Raw genomic sequence first — 23,567 nt, 5'->3', positions numbered from 1 at the left:
GGGAACCTCATTCCAGAGGGCAGATGCTGTGACAGAGGAGATCTTGATAAATGAAATTGTTTAATCAAATGAACCCAGACTGGACCAACCTTGTAAGCTCGAATTGGCCAGCCAGACACTACAGAAGATAGGTGGTCCCTCAAATAACATGTATCTAGCCTTCTTACTATCTAGTTCCTGCATCTGTTTTATGAGCCCATACTTGAGTGTACATCTTACTGTCCTGAAGAGTTCTCAGATTCATTTCTTTCTTTGTCTAGCCTTCATGCTTGCAAAAAAGAAACTTTGTACAGTGGTGCAGCTACACATTTTAATTAATGAATTGAATTAGTTATCTGTACCTTAATGAATACAAGTGGTAAAACCTTTATTAATACATGACATTTGTAGACATTGTACTCTGTTGAGACCCGGTGCAAAACCTTTCTCTCTCTCTGCAGCCCTGTAACATCATCCAAGTTCTGCCAGGACTCTGCCATCTCAATTTCTCTTTTTTACAACAACGGGGCTGAACCTTGCAATTGTCATGAGGCTGGTGCGATTTCAAGCCAGTGTGAGCCATTTGGGGGCCAGTGTGCGTGCAGGTCCAATGTCATTGGCCGAGAATGTTCCCACTGTGCCACTGGATATTGGGGCTTCCCCAACTGCCGACGTGAGTCTCTCAATTTATGGGGTGGGAGAGAAGTAGGGAGAGATCATTTGCGTGACAGGCAACATTTTGCTCATAATTCAAGGTCATCATTTTATTCCTATCTGCCAAGAAAAATTTGGGATTCACTTCACCTACTCCATAAATAAATTGAAGGTAGAGCGCTGGGTTATTAGTTAGCTTACCAGCTTCTATTTTAGTGGAGCTTCTAAACAGACATTTTCTTCCGTGGGATTCTTTTAGCAAGATATCCAAGACAGTAAATTGGATTGAAAAATCAGTGTGAAATTACCAGAAGGATGCATGAGTGAGAAGTGGCTGAAAATTAGGGTTCCTTTTACTAATGCGCAAGACAAAATCCACATAGATTTCGAATTTCAGCACAGTGTATTTGTGAATACATTCATAATTCTGAATAAGAATTTATTGAAACCCTCATTCCTGGAACAATACAATTGAATTTACAATGACCCAGCTGTCTGTATTATATATTTGGTGCATTCCAAGTTTTGGAACAGGAACCATTTGTAGTTTAAATAGCAGCAGTTGGGGTACAAATATAGAAAGACAAATTAGTCACTACAACTTCCTTCTTTGTGTTCAGCACCATTCTGTTGTTTCCTTGCAACTTTTAGAATGGACATCCTGCCTTGCTTCTCAACAGAAAAAGTACAGTTTTTCTTAATGTTAGGAACCTTGAGTAAAGAGACATCCTATTTGTTTCTGCTTAAGCTGATTTAGTATATAAGGAGGAGAGGAGTTCATTCAACCCCCTGTTTTTTTCTTAAGTTACTAGATGGGAGATCTTTATAGACATGTAGGATCCTTCTAGCTTAACAGTTACGAAGATGCCTTTCCAAAATGTGTGAACCATGTGTGACATGTTGAATTTGTAGAGCCAAATGCAGCTAACCCATTTGTGGGATATCACTGAAAGTGCCTTGCAGATTCAAACATACTCTAGAACCCAGTAGTCAGATGGATGTTCTAGGCCAGTGGTTCTTGAACTGTTTGCCCCAATGACCCCTTTTCCCAGTCTCAAATAATGTCATTACCCCTGCAAAACTATCTCTGTTTACACCAGTGTCTTGGCGGTGGCCATCCCACACTGGAACCTCGACTCACAAACAAGCAATTATAAATTGCTTCATTAACCCCAGGATATGCCCAAGGGGTAATTACCCCCAGTTTAAGAATGATTGTTCTAGGCTGATGATGTGTTTGTATGCATGGGTTCTCTTTATGATACATACCTGATTTCACTCTTAGCTTGTGACTGTGGACTTCGCCTGTGTGATGAACTGACGGGACAGTGCATCTGCCCACCGCGCACCATTAGACCAGAGTGTGTGGTCTGTGAGCCCCAAACCTTTGGCTGTCACCCCCTGGTGGGCTGCGAGGACTGCAATTGTTCTAGTTCTGGGATCCAAGATCAGACTGAACCAGGATGTAATATAGAGAGTGGACAATGCCAGTAAGTGGTGATAATGATATGAACCCTGTTTGCCTAAATCCTAGAGCACCATCCTGCATTGGTCTACGTTTTACAAATAAAACAGCTGTAGACAGTTGATACCTTTTTCTTCTCAGCTCAACTGAAGTTAAGAACAGCTCAAATTTTGGGCAACTTTGATGGTCACCATCCAATGCACTGCAGAAGAATGTAAACTCTTAAACCCGGACGTATTGTGTTATCCTTTTTTACTCCCTGTTTCCCTTAAGTTCTCAGATTCTTAAAGGCCTTACCTTTTCATACCTATAACAAGTTGGCTAGATGATTCTAAGACACCAGCTTTCCATCTCCCAAACGTGGCTCTGATGATCAATAATGATATACATAATGCTGAATTTGCATTTAGAAATTATGCTTTGTTGATTCTGAGCACTTCTGTTTTGTTAATATAATAAGGTAGGGAAAGCATGTGGAGCGTGACTTCTGGGATTCTTCTCAACCCCAGGTGGGGACATATTCCCACACCCATTGCCAACTGTAACCATAGGAGGGAGTTTGTTTTTCTTCTGTGCAAAAAACAAAACAAAACAAAAATAATAATAATATGTTGCAGCTGTGTGTTTCTGCTCTCCCTTGTGTCACATCTGTGTGTGTATGGGTGCACTAGGAAGCACTGGTACAGGTGAGCTGCAGATGTTCTGCTCTGGATCAGATGACCAGGAGGGAAAAGGAAGAGAAGCCTAGAATGGAGCAGCTGACAACATTCCAAGGCTCTACCCAACCACCTTTCCAAAGGGATTTTGGGCTGGGTGGGATTTTTTTCTCCATGTCCCCCAGTCTGATCCAGTCAATTTTTCATTCACCACCTTCTCTCCAAACACCAAACTTTGATCTATTGCATTCTGTATTTAGAAAGTCTCTATGATGAATAGAGAGTTCTAAAGCCCTTTCTATATTTTCCCAACTTTTTATTGGGTTGGAAAGAATTAAAAAGCCAAAGACTAATGCGCATTCAACATTGTCTCTCACCTTTCAAGCTGGACTGCAGAATTCCTTTATTATTATTGTTATTTTTTTAATCAGAGAAAAATGCCATCCTTTTCTGGAGCAAAGTATGTATACCTTTTGTTGCTGGAGATTCATTACAGGAGCTGAATTAATCCAGTACTTTTCCTAAAATTTCAGTAAGTCATAGAAGCAGCTCTGGAGGAAATATGAAAATTGATGGATTTGAAAGAAAATAACCTCATTCTGGATCTTTCTGAATTTTTATAATATACCCCTTAAATGAAATATAGTATTGGATGTGAGTTAAATAGGATTCTTTATCTTCTGCATGTAAAAGATTTTTATTTTTATTTTTATTTTATTTTATTTTTTATTTATTTTTATTTTTACTTCTGCATAGAGCATTGGTGATCAAAAACGGGAGAGCAGTTACCATCACACCCCAGTTATTTTTCCCAAACACAACTGCTTTTACTGGAAATAAAATGTTGAATTATATAGATTCTGTCCTAATAATTCACTTGTGGACAAGTAGGTGTGTAAAATGGATTGGGAAAATCAAAATTCAGTTCTCTTTGTCTTGACAATGATGCCATGAATAAAGCTGCTTTGTAACGCCTGTTTTATAAACTTTTCCAACCTACTCCTTTGCGCTAGTCATGTTAGCCTAACATGACTTAAAAACCAGCTGTAATGACAAAGGAAATAATACAAAAGATGACCCTTTGTTCTTCCAGATGCAAGCCCAACATTATAGGACGTCAATGTGATCTCTGTGCCCCAGGCTATTATGGCTACCCCAACTGCAGGGCTTGTGACTGCCATGAAGCAGGAACCAAACCAAGTATCTGTGATCCAGTCACTGGAGAATGTCACTGCAAGGTTAGTCTGATCATTATCTAAACTCAGTTTCTGGCCAGATTTCTGTTTAAGGACCAGTAGGAAATGGTAGGACCAGTGCTCTTGGTGCTTTCAGTTCCCAGCAGCATCAACAATTATTTTCAATACAAACCTGCCAACAGTCATTTCTTTTTAGAGTCAATAATAGAGTGTTCTATCAGGGGAGGAATTTGAGCCTGAATATGCAGCCCTAATTGTTATTGACCAGTGCAATCCTACAGTTCTCCAGAAGCACTTCTTTAGAAACAAAAATAGCTTTGCAGCAAAATGCTTTGTTGAGGAATGTGAGATTTGCCTTGAGTGCAACATGTTCAAAAGGCACAAGGAATTTGTAACCCTCAAGATGTGCCTGAACATCCCTCCCTGCCACTCAACCAGCATGGTGAATCTTCTAAAACTTAAGGAATTCTTCCCAGCAGTTAGTCAAGACACACTCACAAGACTCCCTTCTTTGTTCATTTCTTCCTTGAACGTGCCAGTGAAAAAAAATGTGGGCCTATCTTGTTTCTTTTTCAATCTCTAGGAAAATGTGGAAGGCCCAAGGTGTGATCAGTGCCACTTGGGGACATTCTCCCTCGATGCCAGCAATCCTAAAGGCTGCACCAAGTGTTTCTGTTTTGGGGCAACGGACCGCTGCCACAGTGCCGAGAAGTACCGTGTGGAGGTAAATGATTAGGTGGGAATTTAGGGGTGACTATTCCAGAAAAGAGGGATAAAAGAAGTTTGTATTTAGCACATAAAGGAAGGTTAAGTGTTCAAAGCCAGCCATTTAATCAAGGAAGGAAGCTGCTGCGCAGTATGAAAAAAGTATGAGATGACTCTATGAAGTTCTTTTCTGTTCAGAGAATACTATTAAAAGAACCTCATAGATTTGGCAGTTACTTATACAACATAATAATAGTGAGCATCAAGTAATAGCAGCAAATATCTTTAGGTCTGTCTACCCATTCCTGTCTCCATCTCCATCCCCATCTCCATCTCCATTTCTGCCTTGAGAGATTTGGGCCATTCTCTTGCACATCAAGAGAGGATCACAGGGTTAAGGTTGGCAGAGAGAGGAACCTCACAGTCCTATTTTAGGCTGAATGTCTCAAAAGCTTTAAAAGCTTCTAAGCCACTTGGCAAGCCCACATTTTCTTATCAAGACCTTTGTCTTCTAGTTCATTGACATGAATGGATGGACTTTGCTGAGTGGAGACCGCCAGGGAGCCCCCACCTCAGTCAGCTTGGAAGATGAGGTGGTTCATGCTGATCTTCGGCATTTTCCAGAGGTTTTCCAAGAACTTTATTGGCATGCCCCCAATTCGTATCTTGGAGATCAGGTAAGTGATTCTGGGCTGAAATGCAATTTTTGTCAAAGTAATCCAGTGTCATAATGCTCAAAAGCCAAATTCTAATATTTGAAATGACATTTAGACTCCATAGAACCATAAATTTTCCTTTTTTCTTCCAGATCAACTTACATGATAAAGAACCACCTAGATAAAACTTTTGTTGTTGTTTCTTTAAAAAGTATTTTTTAGTGTACTAGTATTAGTATTATTGCTGTGTGGTTTTATTGAATTTGTTATTATGATGTATGCCACACTGAGTCATGTGCCAAGTGGGCGGCTATATCAGTTGAAAAAATAAAATAGATGAATGCTGGATTTTAGTTCTGAAGCACATAAAAACCCGTATCTTACAATTTAGGTTTCAGGAGATTTTCACTGACTTCAAGATGCTCATATTTTCAACTGTAATTAATATAAGTCTAAAAATCTATTAAATTTTTCCCAAAATTTGGAATAGAATGTATTCTTCTCAAAATTTGAAAGGAAATTAGGGCTGTTTTTAAAAAAAAAAAAATACTTAGAATGTGCCTACAAATTCTTATTTACAAAATAGTTGAGATGGTTCTGTCACAAAAAAACCTTTAAAAAATAGCTTTTTCTTTCATTGTTGATATCCAGTGGTTACAACTAAGACAAAAGACACTGTTCAGTAAGACAAAAACTTTTTTGAAGGGAGGAAACAATCAATATCACTAATTCAAGCAAACATTTATTTGCTTTGAACAGACATGAAACAGTCCAGCATCTCTTATGGCACTTAGTCTCTTTCTATTCATTCAACTATGATGGTATTACTATCTTAATTGAAAAGGGCACTTTTCCATCTGAAAAATGTCATATTTAACTAAAATGTAATCCTATCAAGGATTTTTAAATTAATTTGGGACTAGAACCTTGAATTAGGAGCTTGGAAAGGATTTTAAAATTCTTTTGGGCAACATATTCTTGCTTTCAAATACAGGTCTCCTCCTATGCTGGGTATTTGAAGTATGAGCTGCACTCAGACATTCAGAGGGGTGATGTCTTCATACCGATGGAATCCCGAGCAGATGTTATCCTCAAGGTATAACTCCCATTCATTCTCCTTGGTCCTTGATCTAAATGGCATTATGCCCAACTGTATTTTCTTTCATTCATATGTTTTTGGTCCTTTCCTAGGGAAACCAGATGAGTATTATGTTTGTTGAAGACTCCTATCCCGCTCCTGGAGAGATTTATAAAGGACAGCTTCAACTGTTGGAGGTCAGTTGAGATTTATTACACCATGGGAGAGGTGAAATGTACTGGTCAGGGAATTTTCTGATGGTTTCAGAAGCTTGTATTTTGGGTTGGGTCCTCTCTATTCAGGAAGGAGAGGAACCACTACAGAACGATACCCTCAATCTCCAATCTTGCAGATGTTCCAAAAGGTGGATGGTACTGAATGTTGCTGAGTCTTACATACATAGAAAAATTAAAGTCATATATATGGTTCGGGAGTGATCATTCAATTCTGGAAGCAGAGTTCTATTTCAGCCTGCCCTTTGTGTTTAACAATCAATCCGCATTAAAAGTTGCACAAACATTTAATGGTTGAAGCTATAGACTTAAACATAAAATAAACAATCAGTAGCCCAGGTTTGAAGATCTGCTTTCTTGCAGGTATTCTGATATCTTACCTTGAGAAATGGCTTCAATTGCAACAATACGAGACGTATCTAGTGCTCAATCCAACACAGATTTCCATTTGGTGGGAAAATTAAGGTCCATAATCTGGATCTTAATCCAGTGCAACCATAACCTGGAAAGGTTTATTGATATAAGGGAACCACATTCCTACTAATGTTGTACTGCAGCTCTCTTTTCTTTCCTAGGGTAATTTTAGACACACTGAGACACACAACCCAGTCTCCAGGGAAGAGCTGATGATGGTGCTGGCTAACTTGGAGCAGCTGCAGATTCGGGCTCTCTTTTCCCCAATTTCATCCTCTGTGTCCCTGCATCGGGTGATCCTGGAGAGAACCACAGAGACCGGTGGAAGCATCCAAGCCAGAAGTGTGGAGCTGTGTCTGTGCCCAGCCAATTACAGAGGAGATTCTTGCCAGGTAAGAAAACTGTTTCTTCCCTAATTCATGTAGAGTGATCAGAATCCTCAGTTCATTATATAAAGTTGGTAGTTACTGCCTCCTCCTTCTTGCATTCCTTTAAGCCAGGGTTTCTCAACCTTAGCAACATTAAGATGGATAGACTTCAACTCCCAAAATTCCCCAGCCAGCCATGCTGGCTGGGGAATTCTTGGAGTTGAAGTCCACCCATCTTAAAGTTGCCATGGTTGAGAAACACTGCCTTAAGCCATCAGTAAGTCATTTGGGATTCATAATCTGCTTCTCAAGGCCATTTTGGAATAGAGCAACATAGCAATAGCATAAATAAATAGACATTATGAAAATTTTGATCCAGTGTTCTATGAAAAAAGCATATGCTAGGTTCAGGACCATTAAAACTCTGATTCTTTTAATGCCTCTGTACAAATCCGTGGCATTATCATCCTGGAAATATGCATATTTGGTCATTGCATGTCCACAAGGCCGCTCTAGGACTGGAAGACTCTAGGACTGAGAAGAGCGGTTGAAAAGATCGAAGGAGCAGAGCATCTGCACTGCAAGGAAGGGTTACTCCATTGAAAGTCATTTCCTTAGAAACTAAGGAGAGAAAGTACAAAGGGATGTGATATACATTTATACATCATGCATGGTGCAGAGGAAGTGTGGAACAGGATCCTCCGGTGAAGCTGAATTGTGAGAGACTGAGGAGAGAAAATCCATGAAGTACTTCTCCATCAGTAGTTACTGGTTATGCAGGTCCTCTAACCTCTAGGATCAGAGGCAGAATGTTTTTAAGACATTGAGAGGGGCCTTTTGTCCCCATGTCCTGTCTGTGAATTCCTAAAGACCTAAAGATGGTTCAGGGATGGCCGCAAGGTATCTAAAAAAAGTCGAAATGGCAGCTGCAGTGGTGCAGTCAAAATTCTGCCTGTTTTTTATGTGCACCATTGTGGCTGACATCTTGACTTTTTTTTACCATGCCCTGCCAATACCCCTGTGAAAGCTGCTGGGGAACCAGGATACTGGTCTTGATAAGCTTTAGGTCTGACCCAGCAGGGTTCTCCTGATACTATCCAGGAGGTACACCCATCAGCTGGTCAGCCATAGCCGTACGGACCTCTCAGAGTCAGTTCCTCTCTGCCATTGCTCAGTTGCTACTGTGGACCCATAGCTAGGGAAGAGACGGGTTGTTTATCAGCCCTCCTTGGAGCTTTTTAGAAGCGTCCCATTGGCCCGGACATGGAAAGAAAGTGATGGAAATACCTGACCATCTCAAACAAAAAGATTAAGCAGGAACAGCTTATACGGACTTTGTGTTCATTGAAATCATATTCAGCCTATGAGAGTAAGCTAATGTTCTCAAACTAATTTGTTAGAATTTCCTTCCTTCACAGAAGGCAAAAACTATAGTGAAGTTAAAGGAAAGCAGGTCTGAAATCAATGGGACTCGGCCTGAGAGTGGATAAGATTATAGCCACAGCTATTTCTGGGAGGGTTAACCCATATTTTGCCTTGCCTAGTATTATATTGTACACCTTGCCTGTATGATTTGATTTGCATTTAATGGACAAATCTGTTTATTGTCACTCATCATCATCGCTGAGCTACTCATTGGTTTTTCGGGCAATTGATGAAATGAAAACTGTGAATGGTGCAATTTGTCAGAGCCTGTTGCTACTCCTAAGCAGTGAGACTCACACAACTCAAGGTCTCACGTAAGATGAGGAATGTTAAGAGCCCCCTCCTCCTGCAGGCATTCTGCCTTACTGGTCTGACACGTATTATTTCCTTTGCAATTAGGAATGTGCTCCAGGCTATTACAGAGACATCAAGGGTCTCTTTCTAGGGAAATGCATTCCATGTAACTGCAATGGGCATTCGGATCAGTGCCTCCCAGGATCTGGAATATGCCTTGTAAGTAAACAAAATGATTGTTCAAGTCCATTTATCCAAAAGGTGCTTTCTCCAATAACTGTTAAGTAGTGATTTGTTTAATGGCTCAGAGATACTGGAGGCCGAGACAGTGTTTTAGGGCTGGTGTCTTGAATCCTAGAGCAAGCAGAAATTTTCCAGGTCATTTGCCTTGTACCCTTTCCCACATTACTTTGAGTCACGTTTGGACTTCATTAACTCCTAAATGTATGCAGTAGAAATAACGACCCTGCTATTGGTTTACTCTCCTTTATGCTTGAATAAAACAAACTGTTCTTCTCATTTTCTTGAGTTAAGAGTCCATATAATTTACTTAAGATTATAGAAATAGTAAGTAAGGTCTCATCGTGAGTTGGGCTTGATTCCTGGATATTAGACAATGACTGTGGGTAGTTTCCAGTTTAGTTTTCATTCAGCACGCTCCCACTCCAACCCTGTATGTAGATGTTGTGCAAGTATACACAACACTCAGTTCAGCCAGCAAAAATATAGCTTGAAGTTTATTTATTCAACATTAGCAAACATCAAACAACAACTAACTGGCAAAAATGAGACAAAAGGCTGGAAAAAACAGGGAGGGAAGGGGAGAGAGAGAGAGATGAACAACAGGCACCAGTCTTACATTATCTAGAGATCTCTGTTTCTCGATATCGAAAAGCACAGAATTTTCCAGAGCCACTCAAAACAATACTATCAGCACGGGCAATCCTAAAGAGAGTAGCCTTTGGTCATTCCGGCCTTAATTCTTTTATGAAAATTATGGCAGCAAAATAGAGTTCGCAAGTAGGAAACCAGATGACCCTTCCTCTATTCTACACCTTGAAGGGAACAATGTGATAGATGGGATGGTGGATCCAACGCAGGGAACTTCATGCAGATACCCGTGCAGTTTTCTTTGCAATGGTATAGAAGTGGTTGGCCATGGAGTTCTCCTGGGATTATTATTATTATTTGGGGGGGGGGGGTTGACTTCCCAGTCTAATCTGCAGCCCTGGGATTCCTTGGAGTCCCTCATCCAAGTCCTAATCCAGACTGATCCTGTTGCCTCTGACCCCAATCAAGGTCAGCTGCTACCTTCTTTCTTTTAATTGCCATCTAACAGTCAAGGCACTAGATGGAGCTTTCTCTAACTCTGTCTCAGCAAGTAGTCAGGATCCTTTGAGGAAAAAATGGCTGCTTTTCACCAAGCAATTAGGAAGATGGAAAGATGAGAAGCAAGGAAAGCAGAGGAAAGATTCTCAAGATTTTGTACAATAGACCAAATGCAATGTTCTGTAATAGTTTGGCCAAATGCTATGTGCAATAAATCCTTATTGGCATCAAGATTATGGAGAATACACTGAAGGTTAGAAGTCCAAAATCTATAGTTAGGGTTTCTTTTTGGGACCAACCCAAAGAACAAGAACAAGAATTTAAAATTGACACTGATAACACATCCCAATAATAAACATATCCAGACTACAAACCTATCTCAGATTGTTTTGGAACCTAGACCAGATAGTTAAAAGATCTAACTATTTTTATGTTATCATTGCTTCTCCTCTATCTCTTGATTTTTTAACATCATGGTTGAGGAACCAAGTACTTCTCTGATTATTCTACAAGGTATAATTTCCCAATTTTTTTCCCCAAAATAAAAGGCAAAATCATTTATCTGTAATAAGTAGTCTTACTGATTTCTGAAGATATAGCCAGACTTACTCCTGAGGAACATGATGATAAAACCTGAAACTTTTGAATATGCAAAATTAGCTTCATTTTTTTTTTCTATGTAGAATTGCCAGCACAACACAGAAGGTGATCACTGTGAAAGATGTAAGGATGGTTTTGTGGGGAACTCTTCACTTGAGAGACATCTGCAATGCATAGGATGTCCCTGTCCTCTTTCAGTTCCATCTAACAAGTGAGTTTCTCCCACAGATATATTCCTCTTGGTTCTTTGGCAACATAATGTATTAGCTTCTTATTTGTGTATGGAAGAGTGTATTTATTCCAGTTTGCTAATTCCATAAGAATCTTCCCTAGTGATAAATTCCATTCCTCTTCACTGAATCCATGTATCAGGTAGTAAATGAACAAAAATCATGACCGAATCTTGGGATAATGTCTTCGCCTATATATTCTTATGTACCAAATTTAGCAGCTATCATGCCCAAGAGGAAGACAAGCTTAGGGAAGTCACAGCATTTACAGAAGTACAACATTTTTAGGAGAAAAAAAAAAAAACCTCTGACCAAGTTGAAAGAGAAATACAAATTCATTGGCCTTGACTTTTTAAAGGGGGGAAGATAAGTGAATAGAATTGTGAACGTTTTCTAAAATAAATTCTGGTGCTATTCCCATGTTTCATGTGGCTGTCCTTGGTGATTATCCAGCTGTAGCCCCTACATTTCCAAACATGTTAAAAGTGGTTTCTAGATACAGATTGTTGTCCACTTAATTGGGAATTGCAACTTGTCTTAATGGATTGTTGTAGGATGAATTAGAGATGTACTTTGTCCGTGGCAACTGATATTGGGGTGGGAGTGGGGAATTTCCCTCTCTTCATTCAGCAACCATGACTACAAGACCACAGTTGACATAGAGACATGTGTTTCAGAGCACACTGTCAAAAATGTTCTTATATCAGACACTGGGGAGAAGGCTTGTACTCTTTTTCTCCCTGACATTATAGATTGTTTTGGGTTTTAGCTTATGCGCAAGGAACGTGTGGATTTCATGGTGCATTTACAGGCGTGATTTCTTTCCCTTGCCTACCTTTGATGAGAGACCTATGAAGAACCATGCACTGTGCCTTTCCTAAAGGTTCAGATCCATTATATCACACCTTGTTGTAGGTTCATAGTTCAGTTTGTACCCCTTGAGGTTATAATTTGGTTTTGTAGGAATATCATAGGACTCCAATGTAATTATGACATGGTTTTATTTGGTGCAAACATTAATAGCTCTTTCCTCCCCCTTTCCCCGTTTTCATCTTAGCTTCGCCACTGGATGCGTCTACAAAGGCTCTACCACGCAGTGTCTCTGCAAGCCTGGTTACGCTGGAGTTTCGTGTGAACGGTAAATTGTAACTTGAATTTCGGCTCTTCCAACTTGTTTTGCCTAAGATATAATCCATGTTATGCGGGATGGGGTTTAAGGAGAGGATTGCATTTGCAGTCTTCTGCTCAATTCTTCACTGGTGGAGTTGGGCCACTAGTGGAGGACTTACACCACAGCTCCGTAAGACCTTCTTCTGTCCTCTATAGATGTGCTCCAGGTTACTATGGAAATCCTCTCGTGATTGGCAGTTCCTGCCAGCCCTGTGACTGCAGTGGCAATGCTGACCCCAACATGCTCTTCAGTGATTGTAACACATTGACAGGAGTCTGCACAGGGTGCATGTACAACACTGCAGGGCCCCAATGCGAACTTTGTGCCCCTGGGTTTTACGGCGATGCTGTGGTAGCAAAGAACTGCACCGGTAGGTCTACACCAGTCTTCTTCCTGGGTGCACTCACACCCAAAGATGTATTTAAAAAAATGAAGTGCTAGTCTCACAGATGAAGTTGAGTAGTCTTTATGTATTTATGGCATTTACACCCAAATATTTTGCCCTTTTTATTCAAGATGGCTCCCAGAACAACTTAAAAAGATAAAATCCTGTCATCAGATTCACAGTCTCAACCTGGGGCAGACAAATCTTTTCTCAGTAGGAGACACAAATTTTTCCCACTCTTCCCAGGGTTTCTAGGAGGATCACATTGGGAAAGATGGGGGTGCCATCAGTGGAGTGGGGGAGGCAGATATTTTTATATACCCCATTTTCCCATTTTTTATAAAGGAACTATTTTAAATATGTTGAACAGAAGCTTGACATATTTTGTTCTAGCTGTAATCATGGTGTGATACTTTGGCATTCTACAACGTCTGTAAAAATTGCGTTAAAGATCTATTTGGAAAATGTTAATTGCTCTGCTCTTTTAAAATGGACTTTAAAAAGAGAAAATAAATATGGAACAGGCTTTCATTTGGCAATATTTCTATTGCTGCAGCTACGGTGTAAATACATTGGTTGCATTTTTGTAGGTCATAAGAAGTAGAATTCATGAAGTATTTTTAAAGCCTTCCTCCTTTCTCTCCTTACAGAGTGCAGCTGTCTGTCCTGTGGGACAGACTCATGCGATCCTAAAACTGGCCAGTGTCGGTGTAAGCCTGGAGTGACAGGTCAGAACTGTGATCACTGTCAGGTAAAATAGACCGATATTCCCTGATCCTTAAATTTTCTCCATTGCATCTCTGAGGTGTATCTCACAGGCATCGTATTTTGTTGTGGGTCTGTGGCTGATAGGTTCTCTTAATACAGATGGTTGATTTCAGCTTTTATGTTTGTATATAACAAACAGCAAATATGCCAGGAGTCCCCACGTAATTGTGTTTTCTCTCTTGGCCAGCAAAACCAGAATGTTTAGTGGTGGGTGGGTGTGGAATGGCAGATAACTTTCACCCTTTATTTAAATAACTAGAGGGGAGATATAGCTTCGGTCATCTGAGTAGAGAAAAACCTATCTACTGACTGAATCAAAAAGATCACTCCATTTTCCTGAATAAGAAAACAGGGGTGATGGAAAGGAATCCATTCTTTATCATGGTAAAAGGAACTTCTGGCATCTCCAGCCAGTTTCCATCTTAGGGGCATTATCTAAACTAAACAACAGATTGTTCCAACAGTAACATTTCCATCTCCATCATCTCCATCATCTCTGTCTCCATCTCCATCTCCATCTCCATCTCCTCCTCCTCCTCCTCCTCCTCCTCCTCCTCCTCCTCCTCCTCCTCCTCCTCCTCCTCCTCCTCCTCCTCCTCCTCCTCCTCCTCCTCCTCCTCCTCCAGCTTGAGGCCCTGCTCTGGACTCTTCTCCTAGATCCTGCCTAGCAGGAAGCTGACCTAGCCTTGTTCCTGCATTGCAACAGTGCACGTGCCAATAGGGTTGCAGGCAGTGAGAATGTGGAAATAAGCAGCCTGTGCCTCCTGCTGGAGATTGTGAGTTCTCCACTCAACCTGAGTCTCTCTTATCCTTGGAGGAAGAGGAAGAATTGAATAGCTGTTTACCAAGATGACTACTAGCACCTCAGCCCCCCATGTATGTTAGCAGAGATGCTCCTCAGGCTCCTTTCCTATGGATGAAATAACATAGTGGGTGCCTCAGCAGAGCCTAGCACACCCCAGGAGCATCATCTCATACTGTGTTGGGTTCTAGCCCTATTCCTTCCCGAGTCTTACAACTTGCAATAAGCACCTGTAGTTCAGCGTCCTGAACTGAGATGGTCAAAATACCCCGTGCTAGTAGGTGGACTCCTTCTTTCATCCCACTTGCGTGGAGAGATTCTTCAGAATCAGTTACCAACTGTATTATTTGAGGGCAGAACAGCTCCTGTAAAAGTAGCCACTGCTGTGTCTGTCACAAGCTGGATGCTAACAAATTGTTTTTCCTTTTTTAGGAAGGGCATTACGGCTACGAAACATGCTTGGGCTGCCACAGATGCGACTGTGACATTGGATCTGTGAGCCCCAATTGCCATGCCCAGAATGGCCAGTGTCATTGCGGTCCAGGGGTCAGTGGTTCTCGTTGCCAACAGTGCAGCCCTGGATACTGGGGGCTCAGTGCAGACGGCTGCTCGAGTGAGTTTCTTTTGGTAATGTTTAGGGCTTGCTAATAGTAAACTCAGATTTTTTTCCCCTGAGTCCAAAACAGAGGGTACATAGGTTTTCTTTTCAATAAACGATTTGTTCTCAGTTCCCTGGATCTGCTAATTGCTATCTAAAATGTAGAGTGATTTCTCAAATATTGTTGCCTAGAGCAGGGGTCTCAAACTCAAACTGTTGCAAGTACATGAAGACTAATTCATTAGTCCTGTGGCCAAAACACCAAAGACTTTTCACACTTTGATACAAAAGCTTCTAATGCAGTGTTTCTCAACCTTGGCCACTTTAAGAAGGGTGGACTTCAGCTTCCAGGATTCCCCAGCCAGCATGGCTGGCTGGGGAATCCTGGGAGTTGAAGTCCACCCTTCTTAAAGTGGCCAAGGTTGAGAAACACTGCTCTAATGTGTCAGAATGAAAAATGAAGTGTACCACTCTATGCCATTAAACAGAAATGTATTAACTCTTTTAAAGAAAACTTTACTGCAGAACAGAATCATTTCACTTTGTCCACACACCTGGCAGGGCTTCTTGTTAAGCAGAATTCCAGTATTTGGTTCTCTAACTGGGTTGATGTGTATTTTTTTTTTTTTCAAAATCAGCATTTGCAAATTATTTGCCGAAAATGACGTGGGGAGCATATGCAACCTGCACATTACAGATTTGAGGTTCCTGGTCTGGTTAATGGTACATGGCTGTGCATCCTTCAAGCCATGGTTTAGAAGATCCAGATTCTAGAGTTCATGTTCCCATTCTTATCCTCTGTCCTTCGTGTGTGCACAAAGGTTCAGCAGTGACTTCCTACTTTGATCAAATCATAGGTTACCAAGGCAAGCAACTGCAGCAAGCTGTTTTGAGTAGATTCTAAGTTGTCTGAAAGATGGATGGATCCTCCTCACATGGATCCTGGTTTGCAAGTAAACCTTCAATCAAACCTAGAAGTAGTTAATTAAGCCATGCACCCAAGTGCAAGGGGGAACATCAGAATATTTGGTTTGTTTCTAATTTTCCAAATGTTGGTTTGGAAGATTACCTGAATGTCCTGTTGAATGTACTGTAAATGATCCAACATCTAAAGAATTTAGAGGTAGTTTCCCTAAGATCTCTGTCTCTGTCTCTTATATCTATTTATCGTTTTTCAGTAAATAAAATATATATTTAATTAAATAATGTATAAGTAAATATAAAAGCCAGAAACATAATAATAAATAAGAAAAATAGAACAATGTCAAAACCAAAAATAATTACAGAAAGCCAAGGTAAATCCAAAATAAAACCCAATATTTTATCAGTTAGCTGAGGCCAAAATCATGTTGAAATAAATAACATACATATATATGTTCGTACATATACACATACAGTACCACTTTTAACCTCTTTCCACATTGGCAGCCAGGTGAGGATTGCATATACTTCTGTATTGAAAAACAAAGTATCAATAAACATCTGAATGTTCTTAAGTGAATAGTTTAAGAATGGGGGGAAAGCTTGGGCTGTTCTGGGTTTCCCTATTATGCTTCTTCGGTTGCAGTTTGTATGCAGGAAAATCTTCTAACCTACGATGATGCATGGAGAGAACTCCACGCTGATTCATGTGGACTGAAAGGAGCTGTGCTTGCAAATCTTTGTCCTTCAATGTTCTCTTGACAGAATGCCAGTGTAAAGGAGGTTCCTGCAACCCCCGCACTGGTGAGTGCACCTGCTCCAATGGCTTGACAGGGAAGCAATGTGACACCTGTATAAAGAAGCATGAGATCCCCGTGGTGGATGGTCCAGACAACATGAGATGTGAAGGTTAGGTTTCTTCCTGGATCTCTTTCTTTCACACCCAAGTTCCTTGGTCCCAGCTCTCTGTTTGGCAGGGTTCTTTCTATAATTCTTCATGTTAGCTAACGTTGATTCCAGGAACATCATTTATGTCTATCCTAACAGCCAAATTGAGAATAACTCAGAAATCCTGCATGTATCTTATAACACTTTCACTTGGGGCCACATGATGTGTGGGTTTGAGAAATGAATAAGAGGGTTGTCAAAATGATTAGGCAAATGTAGATAAGTTGTTAGTCTCAGTGTTTTAATAATGTACTCTTATTTCCATGGTTCTTCCTCATATCTTAGACTGCTGAAACTTAAGTTTATCTTGGCCGATGATTCCCATCTAGGTTCGTCCTGTCTTTATCGATTCTGCCATGGATTACTTTCTTCTCTCATTAACAGCTTGTGATAGCTGTGTGCTGCTCTTGCTAGAAGATCTCCAGAAGATTGAAAGTGACTTCCCTGCCCTCAAACATCAGTTGTCAAGTCTCAATACCACCTCAATTGCATGGGCCCGCCTGCACAGCATCAATGGTTCTATGCAAGCCGTTATTGTATGTGGAGCTTTCCAGTTAATTATTCCTTTTCTAATTTTTCTATAAGGTTTGAGGTTCTAGGTTTACTTTGCATTTTCTTTTTTCTTTACAGAACCAGGTGCGTGAGTATCAGAGATCTATATATAGGGTGAGGCAACATGCTGACGAGCTGGAAGAGGAGAACACTGATTTTGTTCAGGACCTGAATGCACTTCACCACAAGGTGCAACATTTTTTTCTTTTTCTTTTCCCATATTTGTATTACAAACTGATACAATGCCAGAATGTACTAGGTGCTTTATTAAAGTGATCTGGTATCTGTCCAGACAAGCTTGATCTTGCCTGTACAGGTAGTCCTCCCTTAATGACCATTCATTTAATGATGGTCCAGAGTTACAACGGCCTTGGGAAAAGTGCTTTATGATCCCCGTGGTCACATGATCGTGATTTGCTACCTTTTTTACAATAGTCGTTAAATGAATCTCCACAGTTTTTAAGTGAATCACATGGTCATTAAGTGAATTCCAGCAAAAAGTCCATTGGGGAAGCTGGATTTGCTTAACGACCACGTGATTCACTTAACAACCATAGTGATTCACTTAACAACCATAATAAAAACGGTCGTAAAATTAGCTCTGATTCACTTAAAAATCAAATCGCTTAGCAACCTAAATTCCAGTCCCTATTGTGGTCAGATAGTGAGGACTACCTGTAACAGTATTCCATGTGCAAAATGAAACCACAGTATTTCATTGGGAATAAGTGCTTTTCAATAACAGCACCCCTTTTAAGGAACCTTCTGGTGATGCAATTTGGACTACATCTGCTCAAGACATACCACAATTAATGCAGAAAATTGAGTCAAGCATAGCCTTACGGTCTCTGTTAGATAGAAAAAGTAAGAATAATGGAGATGTCAGGGACTGACAATGATTGGAAAAGGAGATCTTCCTCTTTCAGTTTCAAAAGTCAATTCTTCACTTTAAAACATACATATGAAAATAGCCATGAGTATCCCCATGACCACATCTGAATTTATGGTAGAGGGATGAAACAATAAGGGAAGATAAAGCTATCTGGTGTTGATTACTTAAGCATGGTAAAGCAGTGCCTTGCAAGATCTTGCATGCCTCCATTTACTTCTCTTTTTCTGGAATGAGAAATCCTAAAATGGATATATGTCATATATTGTAGAAATGTAGGGTTGGAGGGGATTCTTTAGGCCATGGAATCTCCCCCCCCCCCGCCCTGCTCTGTAGTTCCAAATTAAAATACCCCTGAGAGATGACTGTCCAACCTCTGCTTGAATTCATCCAGTGAATGAAAGCCCACCACCTCCCTGGGTAATTAATTCCACTGTCAAAACTTCTCTTAGAATTAGATAAGGGAGAACTTATTCATACCCAAACAGCTGGCATGTTCAGCCAGCTTTGATTCCTTGACCTTTTAACTGTATTCCTTTGACTTCTGAGTTAAGACTCCCCTCAGGAACCTAAAGACTATTATCTTTATCTGAGTGACCCAAATAATTTTTAAAATATTATTTTATTACATTAAGCAAATACTGTATACCCAATATTTGTGTATCTATGACAACCATGTGATATAAAATTAATCTTTAAAAAAAATCAAACTTAACTCACCTATTGTTTTTAAGCAAAACTTCCCAATCGTTGTAAATTGTTGGCATGTCCCAGTATCTTTCAGTGTTACCTAAACTGACAATGTTGTTTTTAGGCAACAATGACCCACAGAAAAGCAAACCATCTCACGGATAGCACGCAGGAGACCTATCAGCAAGCAGAGAGCCTCGTTCTGAATATCACTAAAATTCAGAGAAAAATTAACGGTAAGGCAGAATTCTATAAAGGTTTATGTTTTCCTGCTTTGAAAAAGTGCTACTTGGGAAATGCCCAATTCTAGAACTACAGTTTTTTAAAAAAGCAATTGACCCATGGATGAGGGTTAAATTTCAGTTCAACAGTGTGCAAGATTTGGGTAGAATTTATGCTGATTGTAGCTATGTAGGACTTGTTTTTCATAAGCAGCGGTTGTTGAAAGGACTTTGTACAGATGGTCCCAGCTACAGGACCAAGGTGATGCTGATTCTTTAGCAAGGACCACCTCATTCCCAACATAGATGGGCTCAGTTATTTACCTTATTTTTCTCGTGGCACAATAACCATTCAGGGAAAAGAGTCTCATACAGCTGGTGTTATGGTGTGTGGGAATGACCTTGGGGGACAGGGGGAAGAGCCACAAGCCAGGGGAACAGTTGAATAAGAGGCAGCTGAGCCTGCAGAAGGAATGGGGGCATGGCAAACATCTCAGAAGGGACCCTTCCTAGTTTCTTGGGCTGTAAAGGTGACAGGGGAGAAATGTATTTTCAGACTTGCAAGATTCTGTTAATGTAACCTTACAATAAAGTAGAATTAGTTCATCTGGGTATGCTTCCTATCTGGACTACCTCACAAGGCTGACACCTGGGTATCATTCAAAACCTCCTGTGGTCAAGGCATGATTGTTCATTTGTGTAGAGTTAAGTAAGTAGATACATAAAGATAAATGGTATACTTGGTTAACATGGAGAAGAAGAATGTGATTTACTGTAACTTGCAAGAGACATGATCCAGCCTCTCAATAAATACCATAAGTTGAATCAGTTTAGTCCAATGCAGAACATGTCCCAGGAGTATTTCAAAGTTTTATTTATTATGGACGGAGGAGATGTAGTCCACTGAACAGAGCCTCAGAGCATTATTATAAATCTTTGAGCAACAGAAAGCAGAAGATGGTCCCAGTCCATCTTGCACCATAATTATTTCCCCTAATTATATATCTGAAAGGCATTCTGGTAGCAACCGCTGAAAGACAGAAAGCATTTGCAAGCTTGAGTATGTATTGAAACATAGGAATACTAGGTTCCTTCTTAGCTTTGCAATGTATATAACTTGTGAACAGGTACAAGTGTGAGCCCTTCCAAATACTGTGGTTTCTATCACTACACTAGCATGGTTGCACATCCCTATGAATGTAAAAAATGGAAGAATATAGTGGAAGAATAGTTTGCCGGAAGAAATCAAAAGAGACCAACAACCTCTATGGGATGAGAGTCACTGGGGTATTAATTTGCTAAGTGGCTTTGGTTCCTAACACCGAATCTGGTAACATATGTGGAATCCTGAGCATATTGGCTTTCTTTTAAGGAGAAATCAAGTGGAGAGCTGTTATATGCGCAGAGGTATGTTCTAAATCTGCATCTCAATTGCTGTGGCTTTTTATATAGATCTCATGCACCAGATGGACACTTTTACCACTGCCAATGCTAGTACTACCTCTGCAGAGGAGTTTCGGCAGAAGATAGCTGAGGTAGATGCAATGCTGAGGCACATGAAAGCCACAGATTTTAGCTTCCAGAAAACCATTGCTGTTGGGGAGCGTGATGAAGCTCAGAATTGTGAGTATGACAGAGAAAGCAAATGGGGCGAGGGGGGGAACATTTCCAAGATTCACGTAGAGTATCTTAATATATCCTGGAACCAGTTCATTGAAGTTTGAGAGACGAGACTCGAGTGAAGACAGACTGGATTCTTACATTCAAGAAATCTTACAGTTTTGATTTTATTTAAGTTCTAAACCAAGTTTCCTAAAAGATGGATGCTGGCATCTTGTTTCCTTCTGACGTGTTTGATGTCAGGAGCACAGTTTTGTATTTTATGTATAAAATACAAAACTTTGTAACTGGAGAATATTTTTCCTTTATTTAATAGCCTGCCTTTTGTACAGGAGCTCAAGATGGTGGACATAATGCTCCCTTCTCCTCTTTTTCCCCACTACAACCCTTTGTGATAAGTTGGGCTGACACAGAACACATGGCCCAAAATCACCTAGTGAATTTCTGTGGCTGACAGTGGACTAGATTCTGAATCTACCACCTCAACATGTTAACTACTAGATCCTCCTGGCTTTCTATCAATAGGAATGCTCAGCAGTGTTAAAGTGGTGTTGGATTTTTGTTATTTCTCACGGCAGTAAGTAGAAGATGGAAGAAGGGAAAGTAATCCTTTAACTTGAGATCATAGGCATATTCAACACATTGTATTTCTGAACAAGAATGCAGAACAGTGATCCTATGTTGGCATACGGAAAACGCATTCTTTCTTTTTGGGTCCTCAGTGGTGGAAAGCTTTACTTCCAGAAGCACAATGAACCCCACTTTCTTGGTGAAAAAGTATTAAGATCCATCTCTTTATCTGGGCCTTTAAATTATTTCCAGTCAATGTTATTCTAATGTCAGTATTTAAATTTTTATGACTTATTGTTTGGTTTTTAGGTGTCTTGGGCATAACTGTCATGGCTTGGCCCAAAAAGAATGGTATTTCAAAATGAAAAAGAAATACAGTAATTTATAGGGTTGTGCATGTTCTGAAAATTATTCAGAAGAAAAGCTTCAAATCTTACACAATTCATTAAGTGTAGCATCTGTTTGCTATTCGTTAAAGAAGCTCAATTTTTTTCAGGCTTCTGCCTAAAAAAACAAGGTGGCTGCTTTAAGAATCACTTTAACAGTAGCACACGGATTCCTTAATCCAAGGAATTCTAAACCATTTCTTCCAAAATAGCTTTAAAACATGTACAGCCATAGTATCACCCTACATAAATGATGTATCCTCAGAACTTTGTCTTCCTTTTCTCTCTATTGTAATTGAGGCAACGTTGCCTCACCATCATGGAACTGTTGATGTCCATCACTAATCTTTTCAAGCTTTCCTTCTCTCAGTGCTGAATCGGGTGAAGATTGAGCTTTTCAACAAGTTGGAGGCTAACCAACAACTGGTAAATCAAATCAATGACCAGTTGGATCAGTACAGTTCAGATTTGATGGACCTACGAGATGCCCTGAACGAAGCGGTGAATAAAACCCGACAGACAGAGGATCTCAACAGCCTGAATCGTAATCATCTAGAGGAAACCCAGGTACAAACTGGGGCTTGGGGCTGCAGAAGGAGCTACTGTGCCCCAGGGAATTTTGGGATATTATAAAATTGCCTGTAAGAGCATCTGTCTTATGCTTCCTTTCTACTTGGTTGTTCTCAGCCAAATGTATCTCACCAGTAAGATACCTCTCCTCACTTGAACCCGAAACTCCAAAACCGGTTGGATTAAATACTGGAGCTGTAGGATCCTTAGCAAGGAGCAGGGCTCTGCTCTCTTTAGGTTGGGCATGAGCTTATTTTGGTTGTAATGCAAGTGTCATGACTGTTACAGCAGCATGGTAAACATAGCATCAGTAGCATGGGGAGTCACAGAATTACTGCCATGGTTTGGGACTGCAATACACTATTTATTTTGCAAAAGGGAAGCCAATTAACAGATCCCTATTAAATGAATATCTTACCAGTAAGGTGATCCTAATGTTTTTAGTCACCGCCTCCCCTCTTTCTTCTTAAACCAAAACCTCAGTAGGTATCACAAATACAGGTGCAGTAAGATACTGCGAGAGAGCCAGTTTGGTGTAGTGCTTAAGGCACCAGGTTAGAAACCAGGAGGCCATGAGTTCTAGTCCCACCTTAGGCACAAAGCCAGCTGGTGTCCTGGGCCAGTCCCTCTGTCTCAGCCCTGGGAAGAAGAAGGCCAGGGCAAACCACTTCCGAAATCTTGCCGAGAAAACTGCAGGGACTTGTCCAGGCAGTTGCCAGGAGTGAACAATGACAAGGCACAAATACTGTATATTTATAAGATACTGCACTGCCAAGCCTAAGTAGCCTTCCTGGGTGGAGGAAAGAGGGGTAGAACCTGTAGAATTCAGCAGGATATGCTTCTGCATAAACATGTATCAGAACAATATGGGAAGGAAAAAAAGCAAGTTCTCCACCACACCGTATTCTGCAGTCTTCTCCATCATTTTATTTTACATTTCTCTTAGGACTACAGTGCCCAGAGTTCTCAGCTGAGATAGTTGTATGTCAGTAGAAATTATAGCCCCAATGGGTGTTCTTTAGTGGGTTCCCAAGCCTACATGGAGTGTGATGCAGTAATCCATATGTCTTGCACATCATGCTGTTTCTTATAATCAGAAGTGCCCTTCTGTTTCTTGCACCATGGAAAGGAGCAAAGGGATGAAGGATGGGAACTCAAGATCTGTTCCAACTCCAGGTTCAATCTAGAATTACA

General features: G+C 40.4%; 1 protein-coding gene across 1 annotated transcript in view; it reads left to right on the top strand.

Moving 5' to 3' along the window:
* Positions 1-23,567, top strand: part of LAMA5 (laminin subunit alpha 5) — a 188,098-nt gene that overhangs the window by 137,567 nt on the left and 26,964 nt on the right. The window contains exons 34-53 of the mRNA XM_088153275.1: positions 441-652; positions 1,919-2,123; positions 3,848-3,992; positions 4,534-4,674; positions 5,171-5,332; positions 6,306-6,407; positions 6,503-6,586; positions 7,198-7,428; positions 9,229-9,342; positions 11,136-11,263; positions 12,340-12,420; positions 12,609-12,823; positions 13,489-13,589; positions 14,841-15,021; positions 16,693-16,836; positions 17,260-17,411; positions 17,506-17,616; positions 19,131-19,242; positions 20,680-20,850; positions 22,174-22,370. Of these exons, the coding sequence (XP_088009401.1) occupies positions 441-652; positions 1,919-2,123; positions 3,848-3,992; positions 4,534-4,674; positions 5,171-5,332; positions 6,306-6,407; positions 6,503-6,586; positions 7,198-7,428; positions 9,229-9,342; positions 11,136-11,263; positions 12,340-12,420; positions 12,609-12,823; positions 13,489-13,589; positions 14,841-15,021; positions 16,693-16,836; positions 17,260-17,411; positions 17,506-17,616; positions 19,131-19,242; positions 20,680-20,850; positions 22,174-22,370 (2,989 nt within the window). The remainder of the gene's footprint in view (positions 1-440; positions 653-1,918; positions 2,124-3,847; positions 3,993-4,533; positions 4,675-5,170; positions 5,333-6,305; positions 6,408-6,502; positions 6,587-7,197; positions 7,429-9,228; positions 9,343-11,135; positions 11,264-12,339; positions 12,421-12,608; positions 12,824-13,488; positions 13,590-14,840; positions 15,022-16,692; positions 16,837-17,259; positions 17,412-17,505; positions 17,617-19,130; positions 19,243-20,679; positions 20,851-22,173; positions 22,371-23,567) is intronic.

Source organism: Python bivittatus, unplaced genomic scaffold (assembly GCF_059951505.1).
Source record: "Python bivittatus isolate LINGU-HERP-01145 unplaced genomic scaffold, Pbiv_v1 ctg000700_np1212, whole genome shotgun sequence".
NCBI classification, from domain to species: Eukaryota; Metazoa; Chordata; class Lepidosauria; order Squamata; family Pythonidae; genus Python; species Python bivittatus.
Note: the sequence above shows the minus strand (reverse complement) of the source record. Positions and strands in the feature narration are given on the sequence as shown.